At 31.4% G+C, this 13482-nt stretch overlaps 2 protein-coding genes across 2 annotated transcripts in view; both read left to right on the forward strand.

Moving 5' to 3' along the window:
* Nucleotides 1-6480: 6480 nt before the first annotated feature.
* LOTGIDRAFT_196090 (hypothetical protein) lies at nt 6481-11645 on the forward strand. The gene is made up of 9 exons (XM_009065988.1): nt 6481-6523; nt 6913-6980; nt 7222-7268; nt 8749-8958; nt 9240-9354; nt 9482-9607; nt 9914-10129; nt 10449-10600; nt 11267-11645. Exons 2-8 carry the CDS (start codon nt 6962-6964, stop codon nt 10598-10600), a joined length of 885 nt encoding a protein of 294 aa, XP_009064236.1. The 5' UTR covers nt 6481-6523; nt 6913-6961; the 3' UTR covers nt 11267-11645.
* A 911-nt stretch (nt 11646-12556) lies between these two features.
* The window catches only part of LOTGIDRAFT_235955 (hypothetical protein), a gene marked incomplete at its 3' end in the record, with an annotated part of 10504 nt that continues 9578 nt past the window's right edge, over nt 12557-13482 (forward strand). The window contains exons 1-2 of the mRNA XM_009065989.1: nt 12557-12725; nt 13123-13173. Of these exons, the coding sequence (XP_009064237.1) occupies nt 13150-13173 (24 nt within the window). The 5' untranslated portion in view covers nt 12557-12725; nt 13123-13149. The remainder of the gene's footprint in view (nt 12726-13122; nt 13174-13482) is intronic.

Raw genomic sequence — 13482 nt, forward strand, 5'->3', positions numbered from 1 at the left:
CGTTCCGAGAACTAAGCTCCCGGGATGAAGAAAAAAAAATAATAAATAAACAGTTAGAAAACAATGCAGGGCGTTCGTTTTACGAACGCCCTGCAATAAAAATCTTACCAATACCATTGTATTTTTTTAACTAGTTATAGGTTTATTGTTCACTAACAGTAGGCTCTAGTTGATGTCTATGATGAACAGGAACACATTAGTAAAAACTCACAATGTACATTGAGAAAACAGATATTGAATTGTTCTAGACTGACACAATCTTTATTCTATTATAAACGACTAAAACATAACACAGGCTTCTCAAGTTAGTCTAATCCAATGTGTTGGTTTCAATCTACTACTCTCTGTATTCTCTATGATCACTACTACAAATGTCAAGGCACAATCAAGGTTAAAGGTCAATGAAAAGGTTAATTAAGAAGAAAATATTTGAATTAACAAGTAATTAGTAGACAATAAATTATCCCCACCATTTTCACTAAATCACTACTATATAGAAGCTCATAAATAATATAGCGATTTCTACAGTAATTTTCAGTGTAACAATGAACTTAACCAGTTGATGTAAAGAACACATGTTGCTTTATCACAAAATGTCAAATCAACAACATCATGTATATTACAATATCTTCATGTTTGTTATGTAACACCTAACCAAAAATGATCAAGGTTCAAAAACGTTGATGTGAACTATAGATTATAACAAAAGCTTGCCATAAATTCAAAACTCAGGGTTGAGACAAAAAAATCCCATTTCTGGTATAGCTTGATGACTTTGGCTGATTAAGACTCATTGATAATTGGACAGATCCCTCAACAACTCAATGTCAATAGTAGAGAGTTGAGTGTAGTTCAGTCAGGAGCCATTGAAATTTGGAATAATGTTACCAGCCGATTTTTCAGGAATCATAGGTTTAAACACACCTTCTTAAATTTTTATAATTCTTGAAACTGCAGTCATGATAGTCCAGATGTCAGCTTTAATACCCTTGTCTACATTCAGTAGAAGACAGCAGGATTGCTTAGTTGGTACCAAATTTTATTGTTGTTATCGTATTCTAGCAATAATAGCCATGAAAATTCAAGGCAAAAAGATTTTCTGATGTCATTGGATTTGGCATTGGCAATATAAAAATGTTTTTATAAAGCATTTTAACCTCACTTATAAAATGTAATCAAAGAGCAGAAAATATATCTTAGTGATACCAGAAATTATAATTATACAAAGTAAAGTGCTATCAATCTGGTATATAAGGAAATCAGACAGATGGTTGTTAGTAAAATCAGACAGCCATCTTGGTATCATCTATTATCACATAATCAATATCATGGCTAACTCTGTTACATGAAGCACAATTCTACATGTTGAAATAGTTCCAATAATTGTCTTAGCAGAATCAAAAACTAGTGCTAAGTCGAATCAAAAAATTTTGAAGAAAAAACAAATCAACCCAATAATGAAAACAGTTAAGGAAAAACTAATGCCAAAATATCATAATTTTTATCTTGTTTGAAGTTCATTTCTTTCTTTCTTTTTTTTTTATATCAAACCGCTTCGCTTATAAGCCACACCTGCTCTGAATCATAAACAGTCTGAATTTATTGAGTAATTAGGTGATAAAAAATACCAAATGTTAGACTTTTGAGGTGGAAATAGAGGTCAAATTCTATTATTAGCCAAGTTAATAATTGATCCTAAAATCAATACCATAACAAACATTATTATAATAGCTACATACATAAAATGAACATAGTAAACTTACAGTTACTCATCAAATTCAAGGAAATATAAGCCAAAAGGAACCAAAAAACTCAAAATCTTTGTTGACCTGTTCAAGTTAGCTTATATAATCCAGTTACGTTAACTAGTGCTGTGCTGAATTTAAATCTTTGTCTGAGAACAAATAGATTCATAATTTTTGTGTAATTATCGTGCGTATTTCAACAAAACCCTACAATAAAACCACTATATGTATTATATCAGTCGATCAACAAAATCCTAAAAGCTTCACTAGAGGCTATCCTGACCACAAGTACCTGAGAATCAAACAACTTACGGTATAGAAATATAATAAACAATATGATGCGTTAATAATTGTGCAAATCAATGCACTGATAAAGTACTGGTATTTGATTAAGGCTTCTAGAAAGCACATGACAGTATAGCCTATACTGAATGGCAAGTTCGTCTATGATGTTTGATTAATCTTGTATTTTGTATATTTTGAAATAATAGTTGAAATAATAATTAGCAGATTTTGATACTAAATGTTACGGAGAAATTATTTAAGGAGAAAGCGAAAAAAAAGATTTTTAAATAGCAAATAAATGTATACTTAATAAGGTTAAAAATACAGCAATGCTGTCAACTTGACAAAGTAAAGGAATACAATGTATATTGTATGCAGAAAGAATTGCCATTTTAAACATCTGAACTTTAGAAATAAGAACACATAATAGAAAGATATTTCAGATAACAATTAGGTCATTGATTGACTAGATATTGCTGTAACATAACAGTAGTCTGAACCAGAAGACAGTATTCTGAAATCAATCCATAGTCAAACAGACACGCGACACACTTTAATGTCATGACATTGAAAATACTCACGTCATTTATTCAACATTTTTAACATTTCCGCACATTCCATCAATTCAATTGTGCATGTTTAACCACGGAACATCAGAAACAAGTATCACAATTATTGATTTAGTTAAAATTCCATTCATTTGACAAAATTAAATAATTGCAGTTCTAGAGTGAAAATGGGAATTGTCTTTTATTAAATATTCTATACAAAAATAAAAAAAAATGTAAATATCTCATATGCATTTCAAAGAAACAATTCATGCAAACAGTTATTTTTATAAAAGTCATTCTAGAATATTTTCAATGATTTAATTAAATTCAATAAAATTGATAATATATCAATACACCAACAACATGGTGCCATGGTATTTAATATTTATAAGAGTTGTATGACCTATAAAATAAGTAGTACTTATAATTCAATATGACCTTGTAATATGTTGTCTGTATGTCCTAATCATTTTCAAATAATTGAAAACAAACACCAGATGCCACATGAAACTAAGAAGAATCTGTAAGCTTATATAGTCTCTCTACCTAATATATCTAACCTACTCCTTCAAAAGATGGCATGAGGAAAATTGGATTATCTTAAATTCTAATACCCTTCAATTCTATTTGAAATCAATGAAGAAAAAATAAAGCCTTTCCGGTTCAATTCGGAAGTCAAGTTGTTTAAAAAGATTGGTAGATAATCTTACATTGTGTCTTCTTTAAACATCAAATAATCATTTTAACAAACAACTTTAGACCACAACTAACAACAAGAAATGCTGCTTTACACACACAAAATATTGACAGACAATTGTAACAGAAATAAATTGAAGAGAAATTTAAATGAATGGGGAAGTAAAATATTGATCTTATATTGGCACTAGTGTTAATAACTAATACAGTAATAATACCAGGCTTACTAATTTTCATGCAATTATTTACTGCTAGGTGGGTGGGAATTAGTACAAATTTCATTTTAATCCTATATCTTGACTGCTTGGGTGGCTACCCAAAATTATTTCCGAGAAAATACCATTTTCATAAAATTGTAATAAACACTTCAAAAGAAAACCTTAGTTAACTTTTACACATTTGTTCCTTCATTGCTGAACATTCCAAAACCAATCTGTTTTCAAATTAAATTCATTTCTTGAAGTCGACCACTAACAGTATACCATTTCACCACTTAATTTATATGAATTAAAATATCAACTTCAAAATATTACTGAAGTAGATTGGCTTTGGGTTGGCAAAAGAGAGGAATTTTCAGTACAAATTGTGGGTAATTACATGGACTCGAATAAATTGTGAGAAGAATGGCATGCAACTGAATTTAAAAAATTGTGAAATGAGAGAAAAATTCCGAGCTAAATGTAAATAGAGAGCACCAAACTTAAGTTGAAATCCACAGCATGAAATTTTGTCTGTAAGGGGTATGGGATACCCATAGGCATCTGTTTTTATTGATAGTCGACTCTCTCTATAATACTGATAGTATATATATATACTATTATAGAGATGGTCGACTATTGATAGAAACAGATGCCTGTGGGCATACCAGGCCAGAGGATATACCAGGAGCAAGGGCTCTAGCCTAATTATATAGAAAAGGGGTACAAAGAGAGTTCTAACTACAGCAAGAAGTTGAAATATAGAGCATGTATGCTATTTTGATAAAATATAAATTATCTCCTAAAGGCTTTATAGTTAGATATGCTGTAAGCTGATATATTGTCAAATTATGGTCACAATGTTGTCAAAATATTTCTGGTACTGCCAGTAATACTTGTTTTATTTTTTTTTTAAATTTATTGATTATTAAACATATAACTTTAACTTGATAACTAAGTGACGGCTCATCTTTTGCTTCGGTCATGTCTACAGACTATAGTTACTCTCTGACTACATTGAGCTTTGAATTAAATTTTTTTCATAATTTCATAAAAATTCAAATTTCATCAACCCAAAGGCAATCCATGACTATCACTGTAGTATTTTGTAATTGATATTCCAATTCATATGAAAATGACTGCCAAACATTGAAGTCAGACAGTGAGTAAGTTCATTTCTCCAATGCTGACAATGGTTTCATGTCTTAGATCTATACTAAATGGCATTTTTTGATCTCAAGGTAAAAAAAAAAAAAAATTGTAACTAAAAAAACCATGTCCAGGAACATGATGGTCTTGAATTAAATCAACATCAAGCTTTCTTCAATACCATTTCTGCATTCCTTCCTGCGAATTCTATATTTCCATTGGTTCGAGTTTTAAGGCAATTCAGTCGACCTGTCTAATATATCAGTAACCTAACTCATATTCAAAATATACCTACCATATTTTTTTAACAAATAAGCAATTTTCTTTTTTCATTTTTAGCATTTGGCATTCATTTCACAATATTCCTAAACATAAAGACTACCGACTTTGTCATACAGCCAAGTCACATTTGCATAACCTAACAACACCTCTAACTATACAAAACCGCTTTCCGGTAAATAGGTCAGCGTCAAGCTTTTTTATCAGTGGATTTTCGAAATATTTTGCACCTACTCACTTTTTATTGATGGCATATGAAGTGTCATTTTTAAAAGAGTGTTGGTTGTTCTAAATAAATTTCGATTCCTGTTGGAATATGCAAATTAATAAAATTCATTCGCAAGAGAACGAATCGCCATTTTGAGAATATTGTTCATCCCCCCTCTACTGAAAATTGAAATTAATAACAGTAGCACATGGCCTGTACAGTCGGTAAGGAACATTGCAAGCAGGCCGGTTAAATCATAATTAGTGCATCTTTAAATGGAAGAGGATAGGTGAATGCTTTTCTATGTTGTATTTGTCATGAGTCATTTTATTTGATCGAGTTAGAGTGAACCAAGCAAAGACCGTCGACATAAAATTAAACTGTAGACTGAATTCATTCTTTTGACAGCGTTTCCCGCGGTTTAAATTAAAAATATGAATTTAAATTCAGCTATGACTTTCTTTATAAACAGATTTTGAATTGACATGAGTATGTAAAAATGCAACCGAATTTTTATGACTTAGATCTACCATATACGTAATGTTTAAGTATTAATTATTATAGGCCTACTGTACTTAAAGTGATACTATGTCTTAGAATGAAGATAAAATTTAAGTTCTCGAAATGGTCAATATGAGTAAATTCATCAGGTAGCTTACCTGGTGTCATTAAGTTACAATCGAATCCCTGTAAAATCTGGAAAATTGGAAAATGCATTAAACAAAGGAATTGTTGAAAAACGCTTACGCTTAATCTTGATATTAAGCCTTTTTCAATAGTTAATTGCATATTTATGGATAATTACTAAGTTTTTTGGATCTATAGGAGTATATAAGGATCTTGTTATGTTATTTAAGACACCAGGTATATCTACTGGCTCTTATTCGCGAAGTTTGAAATTCTTAAATTTTATGTTAATTCTAAGATGTGGTATCACTTTAAAGACTATATAAGATCTATTAATGATATGTAACAAGGCCTAGATTTAGATCTACAAATAATAAGTAATGACCAAAAAGCCTATATTGTCTATAAGCCTAGTAGGATACTGGTATATGGATTGGGAAATCTGTCAGTGAAACATATATTCTGATCTCCAGGTAATGTGTTAAAATGAATTGTTGACAAAAACAGCAAGCACTCCTAGGTTTTGGGACCAGACTCTGTGAGTGGTGACTGACAACTTATAATGATTCAAAAGAACTGTGCCCTTTGTGCTAACCCCTATAAAACCATAAAAAAATAATTTTTGTTTTCTCTGACTTCTTTCAGTTGTTTTGCAGAGTGAAAGATGGATTTAGGACCAAATGCAAGTTCTAATATGTTGTCTGACATGAGAGGCCTGAAGATGAGTTTTGAAAATTTTGATGATGATGTATCTAAAGAAAGCAATGATTTAACTGTAGACAGCAGGTAACTCCCACAGTTAGGCCTATGTTACTGATATTTCAGTAAGTGACATAGTCATAGTTGATGTGACAGTGAGGAGGATGGTTTCAACATTTGCAGCTCGAGCAGCCATTGCTGAGTGATGTCATATTATTTTAATGTCATAGTCTTTGATTAATACACCTTTTATTTTATTCACACTCAATGCTACAATAGTTTATAGTATTCTACTAGTAAAGCAAATGTTTATAAGACTAATCTTATTATATCTCTTTTGTTTTAAAAGCTGATTTGTGACTCCCTGTAGGATCAGGCTTGATAGAAATGTAAACCATTTTGACATCACATTACTCTAGGTGTGAATAGTAGCCTAAAAATCATTTCTCTCATTTTAATTCTTCTCTTATTTTCAGTTTTCCAGATTCAGGATATTTAGCTCAACAAAAGGCTGGAGATTATGTTATGTCTGAACTTAATTCAGGTACGATATAAGCTCAGGTATATATAGCCTTGGATATATATAATGTTCTCTTTTCTGACTTAATCGATTTAGAAAAAAATGTCTGTTATATTTCTTTGGTGTTCAGCCTATAGCTTGACCAAGGCTTTGTTTTTACATTGCGCATTATCTCTCTACCAGAAATGTATTGTTAAATGCTAAATGTTCTTGATAGACATAGTGTTAGGGTGTATTGAGACAAGTCTGTAATTGTCTATTTTAGGATTACAGGCGACTGCTAATCCTTCTGATCTTCATGATACCATAGAGGTTAGATGATTATTTTTTTAATATTACTGTACCTGATGTATTAGTTTGTTTTTAAAACTCTAAATATCTATTTAGAATTGCAATTTACAAGTTTTCAACCCTTTTTATTATACGCCCACATGAATATGTGGTCGTATATTGTCGTCGCCCCTGTCCGTCGGTCCATCCGTCAACATTTCTTGTGAGCACTATAGAGACTACAGTTTTTATCTGATTTTGATAAAACTTGGTGTGATGCTTTAGATTGATAAGATCTCGGTCAAGTTCGAATTTGACATATTTTCGATGAACGGTTTTTGAGATATTGCCCTTGACTTAGAACGCCTTGAAATTTGTTAAAAATAGTTCGTGACCAGGATTGAAGCTACAGTTTTCAACCGATTCTGATGAAACTTGGTGTGATCATTGGAATTGATAAGATCTCGGACAAGTTCTAACTTGTCGCATTTTAGATGAAAGGTTTTTAAGTTATTGCCCTTGACTTTGTTAAAATGTGTCGAAATTTGCTAAAAATAGTTTGTTGAGCAGGATTGACGCTACAGTTTTCAACCGATTCTGATGAAACTTGTTGTGATCATTGGAATTGATAAGATCTCGGACAAGTTCTAACTTGATGCAATTTTGATGAACGGTTTTCGAGTTATTGCCCTTGACTTTGTAAAAGCGTGTCAAAATTTGTTTGTGAGCACAATAGAAGCTACAGTTTTCAACCGATTCTGATGAAACTTGGTGCGATCATTGAAATTGATAAGATCTAGGACAAGTTCTAACTTGACGCATTTTCGATGAAATGTTTTTGAGTTAATGCCATTAAATTTGTTTGTGAGCACAATAGAAGCTACAGTTTTCAACCGATTCTGATGAAACTTGGTGTGATCATTGGAATCTCGGACAAGTTCTAACAAGAGACATTTTTGGTGAACATTTTTTGAGTTATTGCCCTTGACTTTGTAAACGTCAAAAGTTGTTTTTTGCCCTTGATTAGAGTTGTGTGATTTAATTGTTTGTTGTATTTGGGTTATTGATATTGATTTGAAAAAAATTTGTGAATTATTCAGAATGAATAATTTCTTCAATATGAGAAAATTCGTACTTTAGTCACTAAAGACTGTTTTATTTTATCTGACAGCTGCCAGTGGGCGTATGTTACCTTGCAACGCAAGCTATCTTTACATTTCTATGTGATATTGAATACAATGTATTCAGCTAAATGTCTTTTGTACTACTAAATAGGCATTAGAAAAAAAGATTATTACTGATGGCTTCCAAAAAGTTTCAAGATTGAATAATAGCTTCCACAGTGCATCAGTTCAGGATTTTTTCTTTAATACAATTGCTAACAAACTATTTGCCAATTTTTCATTTTGAAAACTGATAACTATAGCTGGAAATTTTCTTTTTTGACCTTCAAAGCAAATATGAGATTACTCAATCAAATTAAGCTGCCAGAAAGTTCAGAATGTATTTACTATTTTTCTAGACAAAGAAGAAAAGTGGTTGGCCCAAGGGCAGAAAACGAAAGAAGAGTTTAAAAGATGTAAATGCTCCTAAACAACCACTCACTGGTTATGTTAGATTTCTAAACAATCGTAGAGAACAGTTGAGAAGAGAAAACCCAAACTTGTCTTTTAGTGAAATAACCAAAGTATTAGGAGCTGAATGGTCTAACTTACAGCAAAGAGAAAAACAGGTAACAAGGCTTTTCTACTAAGATTTTTATTTACATTGCTGATGATCTAATGAAAACCATTTGTAATTGTTTGTTTGGTCATAAAATGGTAAGATTGAAATATCAATTCCTGTGTTTTCACACAAAAAGAAAAAAAAGATGAAGCAAATATTAACTTTAGTGTGAAATGTTACAAAGAGCCAAAAGTATGAAGATACAAAGCAAAGTTCTTTAATATCCTATTTTGATATTTTATTCAATGTGAATTTTACATTTTTCAACTTTGAATTTCATTTTTCCAGCGATTTTTAGATGATGCTGAAAAAGACAAAGAGCGATATCAAACTGAAATGGAAGCTTATCAAAAAACAGATGCCTATAAACAATTTAAATCACAACAGGAAAAGAGACTGAAAGGTATTTAGTTAATATATTTGAGTTATTATTAAATTTCAGTCAGAAAGGCCCCAAGTGGCATTATGTCTGCTTCAGAAAAAAAAGGCTGGTAAGAAAAGTTAATATGATGATTTATTTGTTGTTATAGGTGATATTGAAGAAGATATGAATGTAAATGGTGATACATTAGAAGAAGAGAATGATACAACAACCTCTACTAATGGAAATTTTGATATACCTATATTTACTGAGGATTTCTTAGATCATAACAAAGGTAAGTAGAATTTCCATGAGAGGGAAATATTCGTTCTAGCTTCTGGAAATTTTGATGCTTTGGTTAGGGGGGATTCTTTTATTGAAATAAATAAGGCCATGTCTTATCCTTTTTTTTTAATTCTATTTGAGATGATAAATGCTTTAGAAAGTTTTACTAATAGGACAGTGACAAATTGAGGTTTGTTTGTCATATTTTATTTTCAATGGTCAAAGGGAGATAATTTGTCCAAAATTGTCATATGAATAGTTTTTCCTCTTGAATAAGAGATACTCAAAGTAATGAACATTCTAATTTGTTTTACAGCTAGAGAGTCTGAATTACGTCAGCTAAGAAAACAAACAACGGAATTAGAAGAACAGAATGCTATATTAAGTAAACATATAGAGAATATGAAACAAGCTATAGATAAACTAGAAGTTGATTCTGTCCAACAGCGTAATAGTAATTTAGCTCTTCAAAATCATCTAGATAATTTACGTTCTACTCTTACATCTCATTTCTCTACTATTCCATTACCAGGTAAACATGATTATCTTTTATTGACTTATTCAGGTTTGATGGTCAAGCTACATTGCAATGGTTTTACTGTATTACAATAGTGTGCAATTTTATGCATTTTCTTTCCCTTCTCTTTTCAGTTATTATTTTCGTCTCCATTGTAATCTAACAACTTTTCTACCACAGTCCTGTTTAAAGCATGTCATGTAGGATTCGTTTCTTGAAAACAATGATGAACTGTGGGAAAGTTAATTCAAAGGAGACTGCCATATTGGTTTTTTAAATTTTATAGTTCACCACAGAGAAAATGGTATAATGTTTGTTATATTATTATTTTCAGGAACCAATGAAATACCTTCATTAGATACTATAGATACATACATGGGTAAACTTCATACCTTAATACTGGATTCTCCCCAAGAAAATGAAAGTTTGATAGCCACAGTGAGAGAAATAGTGGGGCGTTTTAACAGTGACAGGTTAGAACAATAGGTAATCTTATATATATCTGTAGTTTGGGATATCTACTCAATATTTACAGTTAGATTCATTGAATTTTATATGATGTGATAATTTTATACGCCCACATGAAATGGGAGGCCTGTATTGTCGTCACCTATGTCAGTCCACCGACAATTGCTCATAAACACTCTAGAAGGCACAGATTGATTTTGATAAAACTAGGGATACTTTTAGCTTGTAAACACTCTAGAAGGTTCAATTATTGACAGATTTTGACGAAACTTGGTGAGAATGTATGTTACCAACCAAGGATGAACCATATTGAAAATCAGAAGAATGGAAAAATATTTAGTATGAGTTATTGCCCTTGTACATGAAAGTTTTTTCAATTGGTGGTATCTGGGAGAATTAATCTCTAACTAAAATATTGCAGTTGCTCATGTTCTAGTTGTTAGGTTGGAATTTGTGACAATCAAATTGACCATAGTTGCTTGTAATCTTTCACTATCTTGATATGAGTGCTACTTCATAATGACTGCAATGAATCCAATAAGATGCTTTAATGGCCACTCAAACCTAGCCCGCCTTCTCAACTCTCTTGTGCTAATCATTATGTTGTATTGAAAAGAATAGATGAATTTCAAAACTATGTCTTTCTTCAGATAATTGAGCATACCATTATTATGTTTATTTCAGTGATAAATAAGATGTAAATATAAAGGTTATTGTGATAAGGAAAGAAGATGTAGTTTGTAAGATACATGGTACGATATAGTTAAACTGAGACAGCAAAAATCAAATTTGTTGGCTTATGTGTTGTCTGTGTCTGCCTTTTGTCCTTATTTTGTCACTTCTTGTGCATAATTGTTAAAACACCGGCATGACATGTTTTCTGGACTAAACTAGGGTGCTAGCTTGAGCTTGACTCCCCTGTTGTCTGTGACTATGAAGAAACTGCACTTATGAATGTTGAAAGAGTATTAATGTACACTTGTGTGTAAAAAATATGAATGTTTTTTTGACTTTGTGATTTTGTTAAGAATTGTGTTGTAAGATATAAATTATTTTTCAATTTTGAAGTCTTTATTACGGATTTTTTCAAATTTCAGTTATTTTGACATATCCTACAATATGAATTTATTTAGATCTAGTAACCTTTACAGTTACGAACTGATTGGATGAATTAAACTCTTTGATTTATGAGTGAAAATTAAATTAAATATGATATGAAAATATGTACCCTATGGATTTAACATGGAAATAAACACAATCGAAGTTGTTTACAACCATTTTGAATTTCTATCTCAAAATTGTTTTGAACTACAGATCTGTGTTATTTCCTTGCAAGAACCATGCCTAGTTTCGTGTTTATGTGATGCTTATTGAGACGTTTTGTGAAAAACATCAATAAATATCCCAGGACTATCAATACTCCCGAATATACAACACAATAACAATCAGTAGCAAGGACAAATCTATGAACCGAACGGGATATATAATACAAATAATAGTCTATGATCTTACACCAAATATATATAAAAAAAATAGTAATTGAACATTGGACCCGGTATTTACTCTTTTAATTTAGTTATTTTTTAAAATCAGACCATAACCAAAACTAAACATAAATGTCTTTTGTTTTCCTTTCGCAATAATTTATAATCTTGAACTACCCTATCCTATCATGCCACAATTATATCAATAAAGCCATTCACCACCAAACAATAAACACACACTTGTATGATAAATATTATGGACGTTGCTAGACGCAAAATAACGACAAACATCGATTTTAACTGTTGTCAACCTAGATTAGGGGAACTAACTCTATGGATTAAGAAAGGCTGTTGACATGATTAGACCTTTTCGTACAGTGGATTAATGGATTTAGGTTATTTTGTGTAAAATTTCTCAAGGTATGGGTACAAAATTTTACAACACATTCTTAGATTATTTCTTTTGGTTATCCGGAATGAATATCATAGGCCTATATAAAAATGTGCTATATATAGAAAATGGTAGCAAAGTGAAAACTACCACGGGCCATTGATCGTTTTTTTTTCGCCTGTCTAATGTCATTCAATGTATTTTATGTTTTCGGAGGACCTTTTCACATTGTTAAAAGAATACAGTATTATCAAAAGAATGTTAGGAGGTCTCGAGTATTTTATTTTTTTATTTTATGTTCTGTTAGACTATATATTATTTATAATATGTCATATATTCTTATAGCAAGGTGGATTTTAACTTCTGACGCCGTCAACAGCCGTAATACGCAAGAAAACGTTATGCCGGTTGACGGCGTCAACAGACCTTACCCAGCGTTAGCGTCATTGTCCCATGTGTAAACACGCGTGCGTCGACCTATTTTAAGCGTCGATTGTCTGAGTAATCTTTTAGCTTCCTGGGAATGGTTCAAACGCCGGCATATGCAAATTCACGTCGTAGATAGTATAAACCTATGCGCTGACGAACGCTGGCAACCTACATTTCTTCAGTTAGATTTGTTATATCTCTACATTTTATGCTATTTTTTTCACCATTTTCTGTAGATTTTCACTATCTAGCCTAGACCTATCATGACTTCCAATATCCATAGAAAGGTAATTAATATTGATTGAATTGTTACGGATATCTGTAGTTTGAAATTAATGCCACTTCGCACGTTCACAAGTTATCTTAATGCCACTTCGCACGTTCACGAGTAATCTTATTGCCTGTCTGATTAAAACGCAGCTCAAATTTTTCTTTCGGATTTTTTCTCTACAGGTTAATTCACTTTTCATCCTGATCTGATAAAATTCTTCTTTCTTGTTTGTCCAAATTTTGACAGACTAGCCTAGTATCAAAAGTTATTATAACTTATCAAGCGACAGCGACAACGGAAGTAGAATACATTTTTCATTTTGTAT

This window comes from Lottia gigantea (assembly GCF_000327385.1).
Source record: "Lottia gigantea unplaced genomic scaffold LOTGIsca_72, whole genome shotgun sequence".
Lineage (NCBI taxonomy): Eukaryota > Metazoa > Mollusca > Gastropoda > Lottiidae > Lottia > Lottia gigantea.

Excerpts from the sequence above, each read along its gene's own strand:
- LOTGIDRAFT_196090 (XM_009065988.1), top strand. Across the intron at positions 7,269-8,748 it reads ATCTTCATGATACCATAGAG|ACAAAGAAGAAAAGTGGTTG; the intron begins GTTAGATGATTA and ends CTATTTTTCTAG. Across the intron at positions 9,355-9,481 it reads ACAGGAAAAGAGACTGAAAG|GTGATATTGAAGAAGATATG; the intron begins GTATTTAGTTAA and ends TTGTTGTTATAG.